At 43.0% G+C, this 19070-nt stretch overlaps 1 protein-coding gene across 1 annotated transcript; it reads left to right on the top strand.

Annotated features, from left to right (window-relative positions):
• The first annotated feature begins 3672 nt into the window (after window positions 1-3672).
• LOC138733303 (fructose-1,6-bisphosphatase 1) lies at window positions 3673-15102 on the top strand. The gene is made up of 7 exons (XM_069880381.1): window positions 3673-3874; window positions 6711-6873; window positions 8004-8096; window positions 10385-10528; window positions 11769-11906; window positions 13128-13247; window positions 14246-15102. The coding sequence occupies exons 1-7, from the start codon at window positions 3705-3707 to the stop codon at window positions 14435-14437; spliced, it is 1020 nt and encodes a 339-aa protein (XP_069736482.1). The 5' UTR covers window positions 3673-3704; the 3' UTR covers window positions 14438-15102.
• Window positions 15103-19070: the final 3968 nt, after the last annotated feature.

Here is a 19070-nt window from a genome sequence, read left to right as displayed (position 1 = left end):
TTCTCCCAAGGGACTAGAGATAGGGTGAGAGGAAAAGGTCTCAAGTTGTACCAGGGTAGGTTTAGATTGGATATTGGGAAATATTTCTTTACTGAAAAAGTGGTGAAGCGTTTAAACAGGCTGTCCAGGGAAGTTGCTGGAAGTGTTCAAGAAGTGTGTAGACATGGCACTTCAGGACATAGATTAGCAGGCATGGTCGTGTTGGGCTAATGGTTGGACTGAACAATCTTAGAGGTCTTTTCCAACCTTAATGATTCCATGATTCCATGATAATGTCAAGTCAATTTTCTACACTATAGTGGAATCCCCAGTATTGCCAATTTATGCACATGTTCTAAGGTAAGGCATGTGGAAATGGGTGAATATATAGTAATGACCTTCACTGCAGAAGGTTATGATCATGCTATACCTGCAACTTCCCCACAGTGGAAAATGCAGATCTGCATGGACCAGTGTGAAATTGGTTTCCTTTCAAATGATTGCTATCGTTCACAACTTGCTTATTTCTACCTTGTTTCCACAGTAGGAATGGAGATGTAAAACTCTTGTCCCATTCACCTCATTAACTCCAAAAGGTCACGGGTTTCAGCTTAGGACTAGAGGAGTATGCACAACCTTGCGAATAAGGTGAAAGATGCTAATTCTCAGACATGCATAGCAAAACCTTAGGTTGTGACCATTTATAACTGATCTTGGCTATTTTATACTGAAGTACAGCTCTTCCTGAGGGTTACTAATGTATTTGTTACAGTCTTCACAATTAAGATAAGTTGTCCCAAATAATCAATGCTGGGATTTGTTACCATAACTCGTATATTCCCTGGCTGTTCTAGCCTGCATGCTTCTACCCAGCCTAAATGCACTCATCCAAAATTTTACAGGATCTTTGCTATTCATTTTTCTTAACTATTCACACTGAAGTAATTGCTAGAGGTGGTTGTAAAGCATTGTAAAATCCACCTGCTGGTCCAAGAACATTTTTATGATGCTGGGCTGGTAACTACTTGCCGAAGACTGAAATATCCCATTTAGAAGAGCAATACAGCTACTTATACTGAATATCTTCAGAACTGTCTAGAATTAGTCTGGGTAGGGCTAAATTAGGCCAAACTTAGAATCACAGAATCATATAATAGTTAGGGTTAGAAGAGACCTTGAAGATCATCTAGTTCCAACCCCCCTGCCATGGGCAGGGACGTCCCACTAGATCAGGTTACCCAAGGTCCCCTCCAACCTGGCCTTGAACACCTCCAGGGATGGGGCAGCCACAGCTTCCCCGGGCAACCTGTTCAAGTATCTCACCACTCTCATGGTGAAGAAATTCTTCTTGATGTCTAGCCCAAATCTGCCCCTCTCCAGTTTATGCCTGTTCCCCCTTGTCCTGTCACCACAAGCTTCTATGAATGGTCCCTTTCCAGCTTTCTTGTAGGCTTCTTTCAGGTACTGGAAGGTTGCTATAAGATCTCTTCAGAGCCTTCTCTTCTCCGGGCTGAACAACCCCAACTTTCTCAGCCTGTCCTCATAAGGAAGGGGGTCCAGCCCTCTGATCATATTCGTAGCCCTCCTCTGGACCTATTCCAACAGCTCCAGATCCTTCTAAGGCATCTTGCAGAAGACATCTATGCTTACTTTTGCAGTATGTAATGTATAGATAAGCAATGTGCTTTGCATGAAGAAAGAACGTACACGTGCAAAGAAGGACACATTTTAAGGTATTTTTTCCCTGCATTTGGCACCACCTGGACAGATTTCAGTCTGCAATTTCAGTTTTAGTATTTGAGACTATGCTTATCCAACTCATGGATACATGCTACTGAAAAGTAACAAAAATGTCTTAGAGTTATCTCCTTAGATAATGCGAACATAAAATGACGGGTAATACAACAAACCTACTTTGTATGGGGTAGATCATACATATCCATATTTGTATTTGACAAATTATCATGCGAAATGATGTGGTTAGGGTCAGGTGCTGGGTGAACTTGATTTTGCTTATTTGTGCCTGGATTTTTCTGATCACACATTAACAGCAAAACATACTGCTTGATTTTGCTGTACAGTCAGGTGTAGTGGGGTCAAAAGCAGCGAGATTCAGGACAGTCTACATTCCTAGTGTGTTTTGCAGCAGTATTTGTATGAGGTGCATTGACTCCTAAATTTTGGAGTGGTGATTGAGCTACATCTTTGTATTGAACAGGTTTGGAGACTTTGTTAAAAAATCTCATTGGGTCCAGTTGCTAGTGGCAGTTTCCCTGCAGCCTTTGTGCCATTGTACTGGTTGCAGTGCTGCACACGGGGTCAGCATGATCTCTTCAAACAAATGAAGTTAATACTTGATGGAATTAGTTACTAAATGTGTGGTTTTGCAATCAAGTGATGAAATGAAGCAGGCTTCTGATTTTTTGGGCATGCTTTCAGGAGCATGAGCCCTGAAGTGCGAGCACTGCAAACACTAAGTGCTACTGCTACCCATGTTACAATTCACTTTTCTGTGCCACTCGCATACCAGATGGTTTGAACATCTGTTCCCCCTCAGTGCACGGGAACGAGACACGCTTTGGTAAAAATAAGTGGTTGCTTGTGAAGTTTCTTCCCTGTGGTAATTTTAAGGGGTGCATGGGATGAGGGACCTCTCCTCATCTTCACCCTCATCGTTGCCTTCTTCCAGTGTGGACAGATGCAGGGGGTGATGAGGGTGGTGGGATGGTGGAGGTGGTGAGTGTGATGGGGATATTAGAGGTGGTGAGGGTGATGGGATGGTGGAGATGGTGAGGGTGATGGAGATGGTGGGGATGATGAGGGTAATGGGGATGTGGGTGGTGGTGAGGATTATGGGGATGTGGGTGGTGGTGAGGGTGATGGGGGTGTTGGTGGGGTTGTTTATGGAGATTAAGATAGGGATGGTGATGGGATGCGGGTGGTGATGGGGATGGGATGGAATGGGATGGGATGGGATGGCGGTGGAGATGGGATGGCGGTGGAGATGGGATGGGTTGGGATGGGATGGGATGCAGATGCAGATGTGGATGCAGATGGAAATGGAAATGAGAATGGGATGGGATGGGACGGAATGGGATGGGATGGGGATGAGGATGGGGATGGGGATGAGAATGGGGATGGAAATGACGATGGGATGGAGATGAGGATGGGGATGGGGTGGAATGGGGAGGAGACAGGATGGGATGAGATGGGATGGGATGGCATGGCATGGCATGGCATGGCGTGGGATGACATGGGATGGGATTCGGATGGAAATGGAAATGAGAATGGGATGGGGATGGGATGGGGTGGGATGGGATGGGATGGGATGGGATAGGGATGAGGATGAGGATGGGGATGGGGATGGGGATGAGGATGAGGGTGGGGATGGGATGGAATGGGGAGGGGACGGGATGGGATGGGACGGGGTGGAATGGCGGTGGAGATGGGATGGGATGGGATGGGATGGGATGGGATGGGATGGGACGGGACGGGACGGGATGGGACGGGACGGGACGGGACGGGATGGGATGGGATGGGATGGGATGGGATGGGACGAGATGGGATGGGACAGGGCGGGCCGGACTGCGGGCAGCCCGGGTGCCGGGCGGTGAGGGGCGGTCCGTCGGGCGGCCCCGCGGGTCTCTCCCCGCCCCGGTCCCTCCCCCTCGGGGCTCGTGGCGGCGGCTCCGCGGCGGGTCTTGCAGTCGCCGGTGGCCGCCACCATGACGGACCGCTCCGCCTTCGACACCAATGTCATCACCATGACCCGCTTCGTGATGGAGGAAGGCAGGCGGGCGAAAGGCACCGGGGAGTTCACACAGCTGCTCAACTCGCTCTGCACGGCCATCAAAGCCATCTCCACCGCCGTCCGCAAGGCGGGCATCGCCAACCTGTGAGTCCGGCAGCGCCTTGCTCCTCCCCGTCTGGACCGGGGCTCCTGGCCCTTCGGGATGCTGGGATGGGGGGGACAGTAGCACCACGCGCCTGCCGGCATGTCCCGGGGCTCTTGTCCCCTTCGGGATGCTGGAGGTGGTCGGATGCGGGTAGAACCTCGCACCTCCCCACCTGTTCCAGGACTCCTGCCTCTCCGGGATGCTGGGATGGGGGTACCGGCAGCACCTTGCACCTGCCGGCATGTCCTGGGGCTCCTGTCCCCTCCGGGATGCTGGAATGGGGGTGACAGTAGCACCTTGCACCTCCCCGCATGGTCCGGGGCTCCTGTCCCCTTCAGGATGCTGGAGGTGGAGGGATGCGGGTAGCACCTCACACGTCCCGGGGCTTCTGGCCCTTCGGGATGCTGGAATGCAGGTACTGGCAGCACCTCGCACCTGCTGCCATGTCCCGGGGCTCCTGTCCCCTCCAGGAGGCTGGGATGAAGATGACAGTAGCACCTTGCACCTCCCGGGGCTCCTGTCCCCTCCGGGATGCTGGGATGGAGATGCCACCTGAAAGGCGTGTGAGTGGTGTTGCACCCACCCACCTCCTTGCCCAGAGCTGCGTGCAATTCCTTTTGCGTCTTGAACTCTTGATTTTTCACAAGTAAAATGAATCCTTTGACTTTTTAATAATATAAACCGTGCAGTCTTTTGACAGATGTCTGCTGCTGATGGACCTTCATGCAAACCCTCAGCAGGTTTGGGTGCTTTGAATTGGAAGACCAAACAGACTAAAAGACAAAGCTTTGGATGTTGAAGGCTTTTAGAAAGAGTGTGGATTAGGAGCGGTAGTGTCTGTAGTGAGCCAGCCAGAAGGGAGTTGCTCTGGGGATGCATCAGAAGGAAGTTGGTACTCATGAAATATTAAATAACTGAAACTGGTTTAAATAACTGATACTGGTAGGTAACTAATCCCCCTAAGTATTCTACATATTGTTGATAAGACACACCATATGCCAATCAGAGCTTTAGATATGGGCTGCTTAATTACTTAATGGAGAATATAGTAAAGAGAAGATGAATTTGCCATTACAAACCATTTAGTGGAAAATATAAGCAAAAGGTGTCTGGCAATACAGAGTAAGGTTAGCTACAAGATGTATCAAAGAGCTGAAGAATTTGGTGACTGAAGTTAAAATAAAAGCAACTGCAAGAGAGAATAAAAATCCTCCTCTTTATGTATATTTGAATTATTTTTCTCTGTGTTGACTTCAAACTTTTAAAAACTATCATCATAGTTATATAATCACTATGTGCTAGCCCTTTAGTGTGCCTGCTCTGTCTTATCAGCAATGACCAGGATTTCCTGTCTGTGACCTAATTTCTAACAGTCTAAGGTGCCATTCCTTGTGTCCTACACGTGTATCTGTTGACAGCTACCCACAGGTTCAATACCTGCACTGATAGCCTTGCTTTATGATCTTACAGCAGATTTTTCCACCATTGCTGGGGTAGCCAGCTTCAGATTTATGACCTTCCTTGAACAGTACAGCTCCTACTGTGGGTCTGCATTTCAGAACTGGTGGTGGGATTTTGCTAGGCTTTCAGGTAATGCCAATAAGTAGGTATCACCAGAGCCAGTTTCTTTCGATCATCCCCCAACTTGGTGATTTGTTCAATGCTGTCCAGCAGCAGAGGTGCAGAGCAGCTGTGGAAACCACAGTCCTTTTACAGCTGCAGGCTCAGCGCAAGGCTCACCCTGCTGTCATCTCCCAGGACTCCCCAACAGACAAGGTGTGAGAGCTGTAGCTGCTAGCTGAACAGAGTTTCCACTCTGAAGATGAGGACTTGTGCCTCCACTCAGAAGTGTGGTATTCAAAGTACATCGTTTTCTAAGAGCACTGTCACACTGTCAGAAAAATATTCAAGCCACTGTAGCAGAGAGGGAAGGACAGAGAATTATGGCAGTCTTTGTCTTGTGCATTAAACTGAAGAAACCTAGTACATTCAAAGTAGTGTGTTCAGTGTTATTATGAAAACCTTGAATACCACTGTTTAGCCTAATCAATGAATTGTAGCAGATGTACATAAGAGTTTCTGAATGTGTGCAGAGCTGGCTGTTGTTTTTCTCTTAGAAGAGCTAAACTTCCTCTTTGTTCTGCGTGCTTTCGAAATAACCTGTCACAAGGTCTCCTACTACTTCCTGATGCCAGGTGGCTTGATTCTGATTAGCTGGCAGGGTTTTATTTGTTTTTCAAGTTTGTACTTCTGAGCTTTATTCTCAAGGAAATGTTTATGACTTAAAAATAAACATGTTGTGAGCAAAGTGTTTCTACTGCAATTTTTTATATACTGCTGCTAACCAGGTGCAAATTACATAGGAAGTTATAGCATATCTAGTGTTGTCAGACTCGTTACTTTTAAAGTTTAAGTTTCCTAATGAAGTCTTAGATTTTAAGGTATGCAGTTACAATGTTGGAGCCTAGGATTCAGGGTCAGTATTTAGGTCTTCAAGTACAGAGCTCATTAAACGACTCAATTATTTTAATTCAGCTTTTGAAGCCTGTTCTGGTTATGTTTATCTATAGTGTAGGGACTAATGAAAAGTGATTCCTTGTTTTGTGTTCTTCATGTTCAGTGTCTTCTAGATTTGCCACCACAGCTAATGTTAGCATATTTAAGCAAGAATCCACTGGAGAGTAAATAAAACACATGCTTAGAGGACAGAGATGTCATCCAAAGTGCTGTTTGTTTTACAAGATGTTTTACAAATATAAGATTGCCAGAAACAGGGCGCTTTGGAAGACATGGTGACCTGTTCTTATGAAATACTCTCTCTTGCCATTGCTCTAGCTATGGAATTGCTGGGTCTACCAATGTGACAGGAGATCAAGTAAAGAAGTTGGACATCCTTTCCAATGACCTGGTGATTAACATGCTCAAGTCATCCTTCAGTACCTGTGTTATTGTGTCAGAAGAAAACAAAGATGCTGTGATAGTGGAAACTGAAAAAAGGGTTAGTAGCTTTAAAGTTTTCCCTGCTTGATTTCAAATTAGCCTTTACAGGTGCATTGCTTCAGATTGGAGAAACTGAAACTGAGCCAGCAGGTCAAGTGAGGTGATTCTGCTCCTCTGCTCTGCTCTTGTGGGACCTCATCTGGAGTATTGTGTGCAGTTCTAGAAACCTGGACCTGTTCTAGGACCTGGTGCTGTTGGAACAGGTCCAGAGGAGGGCTACAAAGATGATCAGAGGGTTGGAGCACCTCCCATATGAGGACAGGCTGAGAGAGCTGGGGTTGTTCAGCCTGGAGAAGAGAAGGGTCCAGGGAGATCTTATAGTGACCTTCCAGTACCTGAAGATGTACAATAAAGCTAGGGAGGGATTGTTCACCAAGGCTTGTAGTGATAGGACGAGGGGGAATGGCTATAAATTTGGAGATGGACAGATTTGGACTAGACATTAGGAAGAAATTCTTCATGATGAGGGTGGTGAGGCACTGGCACAGGTTGCCCAGGGAAGCTGAGGCTGCCCCATCCCTGAAGATGTTTGAGGCCGGGTTGGATGGCGCCTCGGGCAGCCTAATCTAGTAGGAGGTGTCCCTGCCCATGGCAGGGGTGTTGGAACTGGATGATCTTTAAGGTCCCTTCCAACCCAAACTATTCTATGATTCTATGAGCATTCTTTTTTCAAGGGGAAAATGAAACAAAACAAACCAGGATAAGGCCACAAACTGGCTAAGGTAATTCCTGGCTATCTCTCCGATATTACAAGAAATCTATCAAAATGATTCGTCATTAATTAAATAGACAAAGCTAAACTAAATATTAAAGTTTGGGGTTATTTTTAATATTAAGAATTGTATAGAAAAAAAAGGTCTTTCCTCTGTTATCATCTATTACTTACTGTAAAGTGTCCCAGCTTCTGTTCTGGCACAATAAGCATAATTGTAATCAAGAATTAAATCTGGGCCAAAGTTTTTCTTACATTTAAGTACAGTTCCCTTATAATCTCTAAAAACCTTTGAGTTTATATTGCATTGAATATCTCTGAGAAAATATCTCTGAGAAAATTTACCTACTGAAATATTTCTTTGTGGGGAAGTGTGTAAATCATTGCACTAATCTAGTTCTTTCTATATTTTCTAGGGTAAATACATAGTCTGCATAGATCCTCTAGACGGCTCATCGAACATTGACTGTCTTGTTTCCATTGGGACTATCTTTGCCATCTATAGAAAGGTAAAACTCTTCCCTCTAAGACAGCAAAAAAATAATATATTGCACCTAAATATAATAAATAATATAATTGCATGTGAAGACTTAATCAAATCTAGCTAAACATGTTCATGAAAGAGACTTTCATTACGAGCTTTAAGCTAAATCTGCTATTTCATGGATACTCGTATAAAACATTTGTGAGGGATTTGCAATAGTTTCTTAGAAGATGAAGCACCCATGTGTACATGGAAGCCTGGCTGATATTTAATTAGCCAGCTGAAGGAATTACCGCTTACAATCAAATGAGGTCTTAGGTTTCATGAATATTTGTGTTGAGACAAAATACCATGTGGCTGTCATCTACTTGAGGAATGTGCTTTCAGGTTTTCTTGTTTGTTGTACTAATAGTCCTCTTAGCCTGAGGACAGGCTTCAAACACAAACCAGAGCTGGAATATGGCATGTGCATTTGAAGTGTGTAATTCACTTTGAGAGACAGAAACCTTGTGTGAAGGAGCTTGAAATACCAGACTTACATGTCACAAGGCTTAGAAAAACTAAGTCAGATAAAACACACCCAACTGTCATTTTCATTAGGATCATAGAATGATTTGAGTTGGAAGGGACCTTAAAGATCATCCAGTCCCAATGCCCTTGCCATGGGCAGGGGCACCTCCCACTCAATCAGGCTGCCCAAGGCCCCATCCAACCTGGCCTTGAACACCCCCAGGGATGGGGCAGCCTCAGCTTCCCTGGGCAACCTGTGCCAGTGCCTCACAACTCTCATGGTGAAGAACTTCCTCCTAATGTCTAGTCTAAGTCTTCCCCTCTCCAATTTATAGCCATTTCCTCTAATCTGATAGGACTGCAAGCCTTTGTAAACAGTTGCTCCCCAGGTCTCTTGTAGGCCACCTTAAGGTACTGCAAGGTCACTATAAAGTCTTCTCAGAGCCTTCTCTTCTCCAGGCTGAAAAAACCCAACTCTCTCAGCCTGTCCTCATATGGGAGGTGCTCCAGCCCTCTGATCATCTTTGTAGCCATCCTCTGCAAGTGCCCCAACGATTCCAGAGCTGGACACAGTACTCCAGATGAGGTCTCACAAGAGCAGAGTAGAGGGGCAGAATTACCTCCCTCAACCTGCTGGCCACTGTACTTTTGATGCAGCCCAGGACATGGTTGGCCTTTAAGTCTGTGAGCACACATTGCCAGCTCACGTCTAGCTTCTCATCACTCAGCACCCCCAAGTCTTCTCTGCAGGCCTGTTCTCAATAACATCATCCCCCATCCTGTATTGAAACCATGGGTTGCCCTGATCCAGGTGTAGGACTTTGCACTTGGCCTTGTTTAACCTCGTGAGGTTCACACAGACCCCCTTCTCCAGCCTTTCCAGGTCCCTCTGGATGACATCCTGTTCTTTTGGTGTGGCAACTGCACCACTCAGCTTGGTGTCATCTGCAAACTTGCTGAGGGTTCACTCGATCTCACTGTCTGTATCATTTATGAAGATATCAAGCAGCACTGGTTCCAGTAAGGACCCGTGAGGGACACCAGTTGTCACAGATCTCCATCTGGACTATGATCCATTGACCACTACTCTCTGAATGCAGCCATCCAAACAATTTCTTATCCACCGAACAGTCCACATAACAAATCGATCTCTCTCCAATTTAGAGATAAGGATGTTGTGGGGGAGTATGTCAAAAGCTTTACAGAAGTCCAGATAGATCACATCCACTGTTTTTCCTGTATGCACTGATGTTGTTACCCCATCATAGAAAGCCACTAGGTTGATCAGACAGAAGTTGTCTTTGGTCAAGCCATCCTGGCTGCCACTAATCAACTCCCCCTACATTATCTTTTGTATGTCATCATACATCCCGAAGCAGCTATTTTGAACTTCATTTTTGTGGGAAGCAAAAGGAAACAAAAAAAATGATGAGTACTTTGACAGCTGTGAAGTCTGAGTCATGTCTCATTGTTTGCTTTTCAACTGTGCCTTGGAGTTTTCCTCCAAGCTGTGTTCATCGTCACCTGCAAGGAGGTACACAGCTCTATATTATCTCATTAATCCTTTCCTGCTTCCTGCATTCCAGCTAGGCTTATACAAAAGCATTTCTAGATCAATGTGTTTGTCTCCTCCATATAATTTCTATTTGTGCATCCAGTAGGAATCTCAGTTGTGCATCATGGAAGCCATTTGTGCCACCTCATGCATGAACATGGAATAGAAAACTGTCCTCATCCCAAAGAATCCAGTTATGTACCAATTACAGAAATGAAGTGAAGTTGACTATGCTCCTTTTATTCTAGGTGTCCCCTGATGAACCTTCTGGGAAAGATGCTTTACAACCTGGGCGTAACCTTGTGGCAGCTGGTTATGCACTCTATGGAAGTGCCACAATGCTGGTACTGGCCACTTCTGCTGGAGGTGTCAACTGCTTCATGCTGGATCCAGTGAGACTATCTTCTGTTTCTTTGTTTCTTTATTAGGGATAACAAAGCACTATATGTAAGAACCATTTGTCCTGAGAAAAACCCAAAGAAGCAGTTTTCATGCTAATGTGTAGAAATGAAGTTCACTCAATAGCCTGTCAGCAAGAATGTAAAGAGATTTCTACATTCTGTGTCCCCGTGTCAGTGATGCTGTGTGATTCAACAATGGGAAGACAGCCGAGGCAGCAAGGCACATACACAGCATGTGCTGAATTTGAAATGTGATATTTGAAATGAGCTGTTTTGTGCAATGCAGAATGTCCCTTAAGACTTATTTGTCTTTTTCTTAATGCTAGGACATTAGTAAACCAGAAAAATAGAAATATTTAACCACTGTCTGTGTTTTCAGATCCCACTTTGATGTAGAAATGAGTAAGTGACATTTGTGGTTGCATTTGACGTTCTAGCATGCATTGATGTATGAGTTATACCCTAAAAATCATATTGATCATAGCAGAAAGTAGTTTGCTTTAGTGACCTGTTTCTTTCATTTTCTGTTAGTCAGGCTGTGCCACCTGCCAGTATTAAATTGTTAGAGCCTGCAGTGGTCAAGCACTGGGAAGTATAACTTGCTGTTCCCTGTTAACTAACAGCTTAAGCAGCTGAAGGTATTTTTGTCTGTATATAGATAACACGTTTAATTTTGAGTATGCATGCATGTTATTTTGTTTATTTTTAGCACTAACTTGGAAATTTACTTTAGTGATAAACTAAACAGACTGTACCTTAGTTACAGAGATTAGCTGTCTTGACTCCTGGCTTACAGTTAGACCAAGCTAAGATGAACTGGAATTTATTAATATCTACAGCTATTTGAAGATGTTTATTGCTTCAACCACCACTGTCAGTTTCTAAACTCCTCAGAGCTAAACTTCTACTGTAATTCTAGTAAAAGAGTGGAGACTAAATAGATTTACAGGCAACAGCATTTTTTGGTGTAGTAAAGTAATAGAAAGCTGGGAATGGTGGTATGAAGAAGCATACACGATCCCAGGATTCATGATCTGACTGTGTTTTATGGAAAAGCAAAACACTTCACATCTAGACTGCAAATACTACTTTTTTGTAGCTACTGAATTATTAAAGAAACTGGCAGATGTAGTAATTTTTTCCCAGATTATGTGCATGTTTGTTTTTCACCTCAGTTTGTAAATAAATGAGCAATTCACTTTAATCAATTCATTTTCTTTCATATTGTTAGGCAATTGGAGAATTCATTTTGGTGGACAGGGATGTGAAAATCAAAAAGAAGGGGAATATCTACAGTCTCAATGAAGGCTATGCTAAATACTTCGATCCTGCAGTTACAGAGTATCTGAAAAAGAAGAAATACCCTGAGGTGAAAGATCCAGCATCAGAGAAACTTTCTGATGATAAGCAACACTTACGATTTCCAGCTTTATCATCAATCACTGTCTCACTCACTGTTCAGAGCTTGTTTTCCTTTCTTGTGTATTTAAAATGTATCTTCAGGTAGGACTGATAATTAAAGCAGCAGCTGGTGTGGCCAGATCTCTCACCGTCCTTCAGTACTGTGCTGCACCTCTTTCATACTTTTTTGCCTTTTTTCTTTTTTTCTTTTCTTTTTTTTTTTTTTTTAATCCTCCTTCCTGGCTGGGGACCTGAATAATGGTGCTGGAGGCAAAACTGGGCGTTTTGTAGTTAGATAGAGAACAAGTCTCATCTGGTGATAAAGAAATTTGATAAAGTGTGCATTAGTTTGCTGCTTCCTCACTGCAGTGTCTGAGTAGGCAGAGAGCCAAGTGGGGATGGCAGGGTGGGTCTTTGCTCAGTGGCTATGCAAGCTAGTCCTGGGGGGCCTCTCAGTTGAATAGTTAGTGTGGTTTCAGGATCCAGTTAGTGGTTGTGCCATCTCCTGATGTCAGGAGGCTTGAAGCTGTCTGTTCTTGTGCCTTATGCCTGTTGTCACTGGAGTGGTTATGTCCACAATTAAATGTAAACATTTACTATTGTTAAGTGTTAGTGTCCCTTCCTGACTTCCTGATTTTGCGTTGAGCGAAGATTGTTTTCATCTGACATCTTGCCAGGCTTAAGGTGTTGTTTAATTAGATATTAAAATGAACTGTCTGGCTATAATCAGGAAATAGTATCAGCAGTCAACTGTTAACTATTTCATACCAGAACAGTTGCATAAGCTGGCAAAACTAGGCAGAAGTAGGAAAGATCACTTCTTTTGCTCCTCACTACTTTTTTCTGCTACAAAAGAAAAATACCCAATGTCAGTTCCTAGCACTGAATCTTTTTGCTATGGGAGTTAGTGATTTCCCAGTACTAGAGCACCGTTGGAGAGCTGGTATGCATTTTCTATTGTTGGCACTATCACTTGTCTATCCTGAAATCTTTGATCCATCTTCTTCCTTGGGCTTTCCCAATTAGAAGATGAGGGCAAAGCTTATATTTTCTCCAAAACACTTTGAATATTATCAATAAATCACAATATGGAGGAGTTAGATGTTAGGACCACTAAGAGGGAGGTAGGGAATGCAGAGTTCATTGTGAGATACTCAAAAGTTAAATTTATATAAATATCTTTCTGCAGGATGGCAGTTCACCGTATGGCGGGAGGTACATAGGATCTATGGTGGCTGATGTGCATCGCACACTGGTGTATGGAGGAATCTTTCTGTATCCTGCTAACTCCAAAAGTCCTAAAGGAAAGGTAAACGTGAATAAGCCCAACTGTAGAAAATGTTGTCTAGATATTTCACTGTCACAGATCAGTAGTTTGATTGCAAAATATGTTTTCTATAACTTGGTAGCTTGCATCTCTGATGTGTGGGTATGGGCATCCCTTGCATACTGTCACAAGTGACAGCAACCTGCTGTCAGACACCTGTTTTAGGGCTGCTGCTAACCTGTTTCAACTGTATTGATGTTTCTTTATCCCCAAACGTATTCAGATTATGGAAATTACCAGGGAATGTGCTATTCAAATAGTCTCCTCTGCACTTCCTCAGCCCAAACTATGCTGGCCCCAACCAAGCAAAACATTACAAAACAAACAACCCACATTACCCTGAGATTCCTATTACCAGCTAGTATGTAAGGAGCATAAGTGTAGTGCACACCTTATGAGAAGCTCTGCCAAAGAGAAAATCATTTGCATCTTATATAATACTTGGTAACACTGCCTCATCTGGAAGAACTATGCCTGTCCACCTCTGCCAGGACTACAGTCAGTCAGGGAAGATCACACACTTACAGGCTGACAGTGGGACTGTTTATTCAGCAAAGACCTTTGATCTGTTTTGTAATTGTCCGTAAATTATTGCTTCAGGTTGCAGATAAGATGCAGTTATTCATTAGAGAAACTTAATGGTACACTCAGGGCCAGTGTTTTTCTTTCTTTTCACACAGACCTGTGTGGTCAGCTGCCTTGTTGAAGGCTGTGTCTTACATATGAGCTTTATCTCTGTGTAAAGAACACAATGCAAACATGAACTATGGAGAAAGCACTCAAACTGGGCAAATCTAGTGTTCACTGTGTTTTGTTTAAAAGGAAAATCGACACGATTTCATTCTTGAGTCAAAAGTTTATATGAATTATGGGTACTTGGAATGCTGACTCGTTTTAAATCAGAGGACAAGTATATTTACATTTCATGATTTTCAGCATTGCCTGGACTGACAATTATAATTTTGATTTTTATCTTTTAGCTGAGACTTCTCTATGAATGTAATCCTATGGCTTTTGTTATTGAGAAGGCTGGGGGCATAGCAACGACTGGGCATCAAGCAGTACTAGATATAGTGCCTGAGGATATCCATCAAAGAGTGCCTATTGTCTTGGGATCTCCTGACGATGTGAAGGAGTACCTTGAGACAGTCAAGAAGCATGCAGCTAAGTAAAGAAAGCTTGCTGCAGTCAGTGTGCAGGTGGGAAGAAATGCTTTAACATCTGAACTAAAGAACTCACTGCAGTACTGCAAGACTGAACTATCTGACCTCTGTAGCAAGAAAGCAAATGAACCATATTTTCATAAGATTTTTTTAAAGTAAAATTTTGTGCAATTGCACTGTACAATGAAAGGCATTAAAGATTGCATTAAAGGAAACATTAAAAGTAGAAGCATGAGAAAAATATGTTTGCTTTTTTATTTTTCATTTGTGATTACAAAATAGTTGCTGTGCTTCAAGGAGATACTGTGTTACATTCAATAACTAGGGGAAGACTCAACTTTATTAGCCAAGCTGCAGTCAATCACTAAAATATCTGACTGTCCTCTTCTAAAAATCTTGGAGGAAGACTCGGCAGCCTCCTACAGTGAGTGACCTATCCTAGACCATTCCCTAGTTCTTAGACAATAAATATGAATGCTAATGTAGACACCTTCACATCTAGTTTCTAGGCTGCAGAAGTTACTCACTGTACTTCAGTCTGGTTTTATTCTGACTGTGAATTAATACCTGTGAAACATATATGTTAGTGTGTGTTAATTCTGACATATACTGTTAATATTCACACTTGACACTGTATCAGATCCAGTTACACAAGAATGGAAAATGACACTTTGGAGGTGGATTTTGAATTAGATAAGGAGCATGTGTAGGCAACTTGTTACTGCTCTGCTGTGATGAGCTGCTTGCTTGATGAAAGTAATGAACCTGTGTGTTACTAGCACCCCCCCCCAGGTGCTCTTTGTGTTATTTTCAGAGTATGCATTGCCATGTAAAAGGATTCTGCTGCACAAGCAGAAATAAGTTGCAAAGATCCCCCCCGATGCACACTGACATTTAATATGCTGATTCAGAGCATGCTGCTGGGAATATGACATTAGTGCTTGGGAGCTACATGGGTTGTCCACCTGTCTGGGTACTGTTTACAGCCGTGGCTCACAAGCTTTTTAAATCAGTCCAAATCTGCTAGTCTGTGACATTTCTTGCTGCCCACTTACCCTTGCCAGGCTCAAACAAAGGGATGCATGGATGTCACTGTTGATTAAGCTGCCGCTGAGCATTCACCAAGCCATGGTCTGGGAGCTGCTTTCTATCAGTGTGGTGAGCTATAAACCTGACTAGCTGTTTTGTGTGTATCAGTGCAGATAGCCTATCTAAGCCTGGTTATCCTTGAACAACAAGAAGAAACGAGTGTGGGGGAATCTAGAGGCCATGGTGCGGAGGCATACTCTGTGAAGGCTCACACACAAAAACCTGGGGGACCTTATTCTGACACAAGTTGCATTTGGGGTATTTGGAGGCACAATGTCAGACCTTAGATGGGTGTATATTTGCATCTATTCTCCAAAGCGAGAGGGGATGAGGAATTTCTGGCAGAGACTGAATGACCTAGTTTCTGCTGGAAATGCTGTTTCTTTTAAGTCTTCGTTAGTGAAGACAGGGACCTGAGCCCTTAAAGTATTGGGACAGTCCTGACAATCTCCACTGAGCTCTCATTCTGCTTGTGTGCTTGATTTTGATGCTCTAGGGGCCTAAGTCTGGCCCTGCACAGGATCTAGATCTGTTGCACAGGATCTGGCTCTGGTCTGGAAAATGAGAAGACCATGGCTTAGGTACTTTCTCTGATAGGCACCTGGAAATTCAGGCACCCCACAAATGGCGGCAGTGCAATATGCTGTCTAATTTCTGGTTAATTCCCCTCTGGGAGCAGACTCAAGCCTACATCTCCCAATGGGATGCCTTTCTTGCCTGGAAGGAGGGGTTTTACTACCCCAACCTATGAGCACTGTACCATAACATGGGAGAGGACTGTGTGCAACCAGACAGTACTTGCTGTAGCTTGATATATTTTTTTATTTAATAAACTAAGCAGAGGGCAGTTGAAAGCCCTTGCTACTTTTTTCCTGGCTTTTTATATATCATTTTGGACTATGGTGCCTCACTAGTCTATTTACGAAACTTGGCAGACAGCATCCACAGCATCCTTTTTTATCTATTCATAGTAATTCTTGGCCTGTGTTCTACCCTCAGCCTCTTCACAGATCCCTGGGCTGCATATATTTATTTTTAAGATGCCTTACTGGCAGGACAGAAAGGTTATAGAAGGAAGGCAATACTGCAGGTGTTTGCTAGGTCAGTTTCCAGAGTTTTGGGTTTGCCTGTAGATAGATATTTGGTAGTCAGTGTTTTTCACATTGTGATATGGGTTTCTCTTTCTATCTGTAGTATATAAGCCCACATTTGAATGGTATCCCCATGTAGCCACCAACGGGGAGAACTATTCAGTAATCTCTTTCTGCCTCCCCTTTCCCAAACTCTCCCTGTGCGTTGGTGCATGGCAGGAGGGTCAGTTTGTCACAATGTCCACCTTCAGCCCCTGTTGCAGTACTACCCACTGCCCCGCTCAGAGGCTGAACTGTGACATTTGGTGAAAGGTCGCTGGCTCCAATTACAGCCAAAGCCATCCAAGTAACTAATGTTTCAACTAAGTTAGAAGAAGTGTCACCTTTATGGCGCAAGAATAGCCTATATGCCAGTGGAAGTGTGAATCATCCCTGGGAGCTCCTGTGTAATCTTTATATTAGAGGGCAAATATCCCACGTATCTGTCAAATTCAGGTGTTCATTTTTTTAACCTTTCTATGCTGTTCCAACCCATTCTTACTAAGTGGTTCTAAGGCTTATAAGGAATCATCACACATTCTGGAAACAATTTTATACACATACATACACACAAACTAGTAATTATTTATGTAGCTTAATTATTCAGTTTAATCATTCAGGTTTTTATAATTCAGTGGGATCACAGTATTTATCAAAGCAGGGTAAAGTTTTCATGCAACCCAGTCTTGTGCCTTTATCCAAGTTTTATTCTGTTATTTCTTTTTGTTACCCACTGTTGTCTGCAATATTTCTAAAAAAATTGGGTGTACAGCCTGTGTTCTTACGTATTAGTGTAAGTTAGGGTCTTACTGAAGGAGTGTTATTTGAGCAGCAGCTCGAAGAATTGCTCTTTATGCATACATAAAAAGTATCCAGTAGCTGTAAAAAGCATTTACAGGTTTTTCAGGTAAGAAAAATAAAAAAAGGAAAGAAAGAGGGAAATAATGGACTTACTAGCTCTGAGGACACCCTTTGCACCACTAACTCCAAAACAAACTCTCTGTTAGAAGATGATCTGAACTTTGCCTTTTTGACCAGTGTAAAGTGTCACCTGGAATCAACAGTAAAGAAGATCTGCATGTGATATTTTGACAAACATTAGACGCCATAGGCCAACCCCCACCCCATTTCTTATTTGCTAAATTGATTGGGTGCCCAATGTTACTTGATGTTATTCTAGCCACACAGCAGAGATATTTTGCACTAAAAGCATTTTAGTATGGGTCAGGCTGACCACTGCTATGATGATGAAATTATGTAGAGAATGTAATGTCTGGACTTTAAGTCAGAAGATCCGTTTGTGTGTATAATGTGAAACCTGTTCCCTTCTTTTATTAATAGCACCACATACCAGAGCTCCATAAATATGTTCTATTTTGGTTTTGTACAAAGTCTGTTTGAAGAAAGAAAGTCTCCCAGCTTGGCAAAAAGTGGTCTGGAATATTTATCCTGTGATGTGAGTGGTATTGTATACCTCTAACTAGTTTGTAATTGTAGCAGATCACAGTTATTTTCTTCTTGCACTGTAGTCTTAGATGTGTCCAAAGTCTGCGTGTTGCTCCACCTGAGGAGCCCTGCTTGCCAGTCCCTCCTTTTACTTAGCATGAGATTTGGAAAACATCCCCAAAGCTAAGCACACAGCATACAGGCAGAACTGAACGGTGTCTTTCTACATGCTGCATTCAAATCTCTTTACAACTCTCCAAGTGTTGTTCATAGGCAAATACATAGTTTTAGGAAAAACCAAAGTAATGCTAGAGGTTGAAAAGGGAATTCAAAAGAAAATGAAAAACCCTTTTCCTACAGCTGCAGCTCCTGTTAACAAAAACAAAGCTAGGTATGTTTTGTTACTGCATTTTGTTTCGGTCTTCCTGGCTTGATTTTAGTGCAGTAATTCATGTTAAATGCGTGGTAACAATGAAACTCAATGGAAACTCATTCTTTAACTCCAGATTTCCTTAATTTGTTTTGGGGCTTTCCAGATCATTTGCTTAAAAATGCAAAAGTGCTGATAATAAGTAAAATTAAGGCTGCAATGTATAAGTGTTCTTACCGCCTTATCTATCTGAATGGGAAGATTGTGCTGTAATTAAAGTCAGTAATTGCAATGTTCCAGATAGTTCACTGACACTTCTGCCTACCTTCATATTAGCACCATGGACTTCAAGTATGTTGCTTGTAAGGAATTACTGGCAGTATAATCACAAACTTGGACATAGCTTATGTTGAAACAGTGCATTATAATAACAAAACCTATATACAATTTCATTTTGTAAGTTATGACACAGACATGCTTAAATCAGATGAGCTTCACTTGTAAATTAAGCAGACATAATTACCTTGTAACCAAACAAGTCACAACTCACCAGTACTTCTAATTCGTGCAAGTCCTATAATATTACAAGCAGCCCATACTAGAGATT

Source organism: Phaenicophaeus curvirostris, chromosome Z (assembly GCF_032191515.1).
Source record: "Phaenicophaeus curvirostris isolate KB17595 chromosome Z, BPBGC_Pcur_1.0, whole genome shotgun sequence".
NCBI classification, from domain to species: Eukaryota; Metazoa; Chordata; class Aves; order Cuculiformes; family Cuculidae; genus Phaenicophaeus; species Phaenicophaeus curvirostris.
The sequence above is the reverse complement of the archived record's forward strand: the minus strand, read 5'-3'. Positions and strand labels throughout refer to the sequence as shown.

Excerpts from the sequence above, each read along its gene's own strand:
- LOC138733303 (XM_069880381.1), top strand. The coding sequence starts at position 3,705 with ATGACGGACCGCTCCGCCTTCGACACCAATGTCATCACCATGACCCGC. Across the intron at positions 10,529-11,768 it reads ACTGCTTCATGCTGGATCCA|GCAATTGGAGAATTCATTTT; the intron begins GTGAGACTATCT and ends TCATATTGTTAG. Across the intron at positions 13,248-14,245 it reads CCAAAAGTCCTAAAGGAAAG|CTGAGACTTCTCTATGAATG; the intron begins GTAAACGTGAAT and ends TTTATCTTTTAG.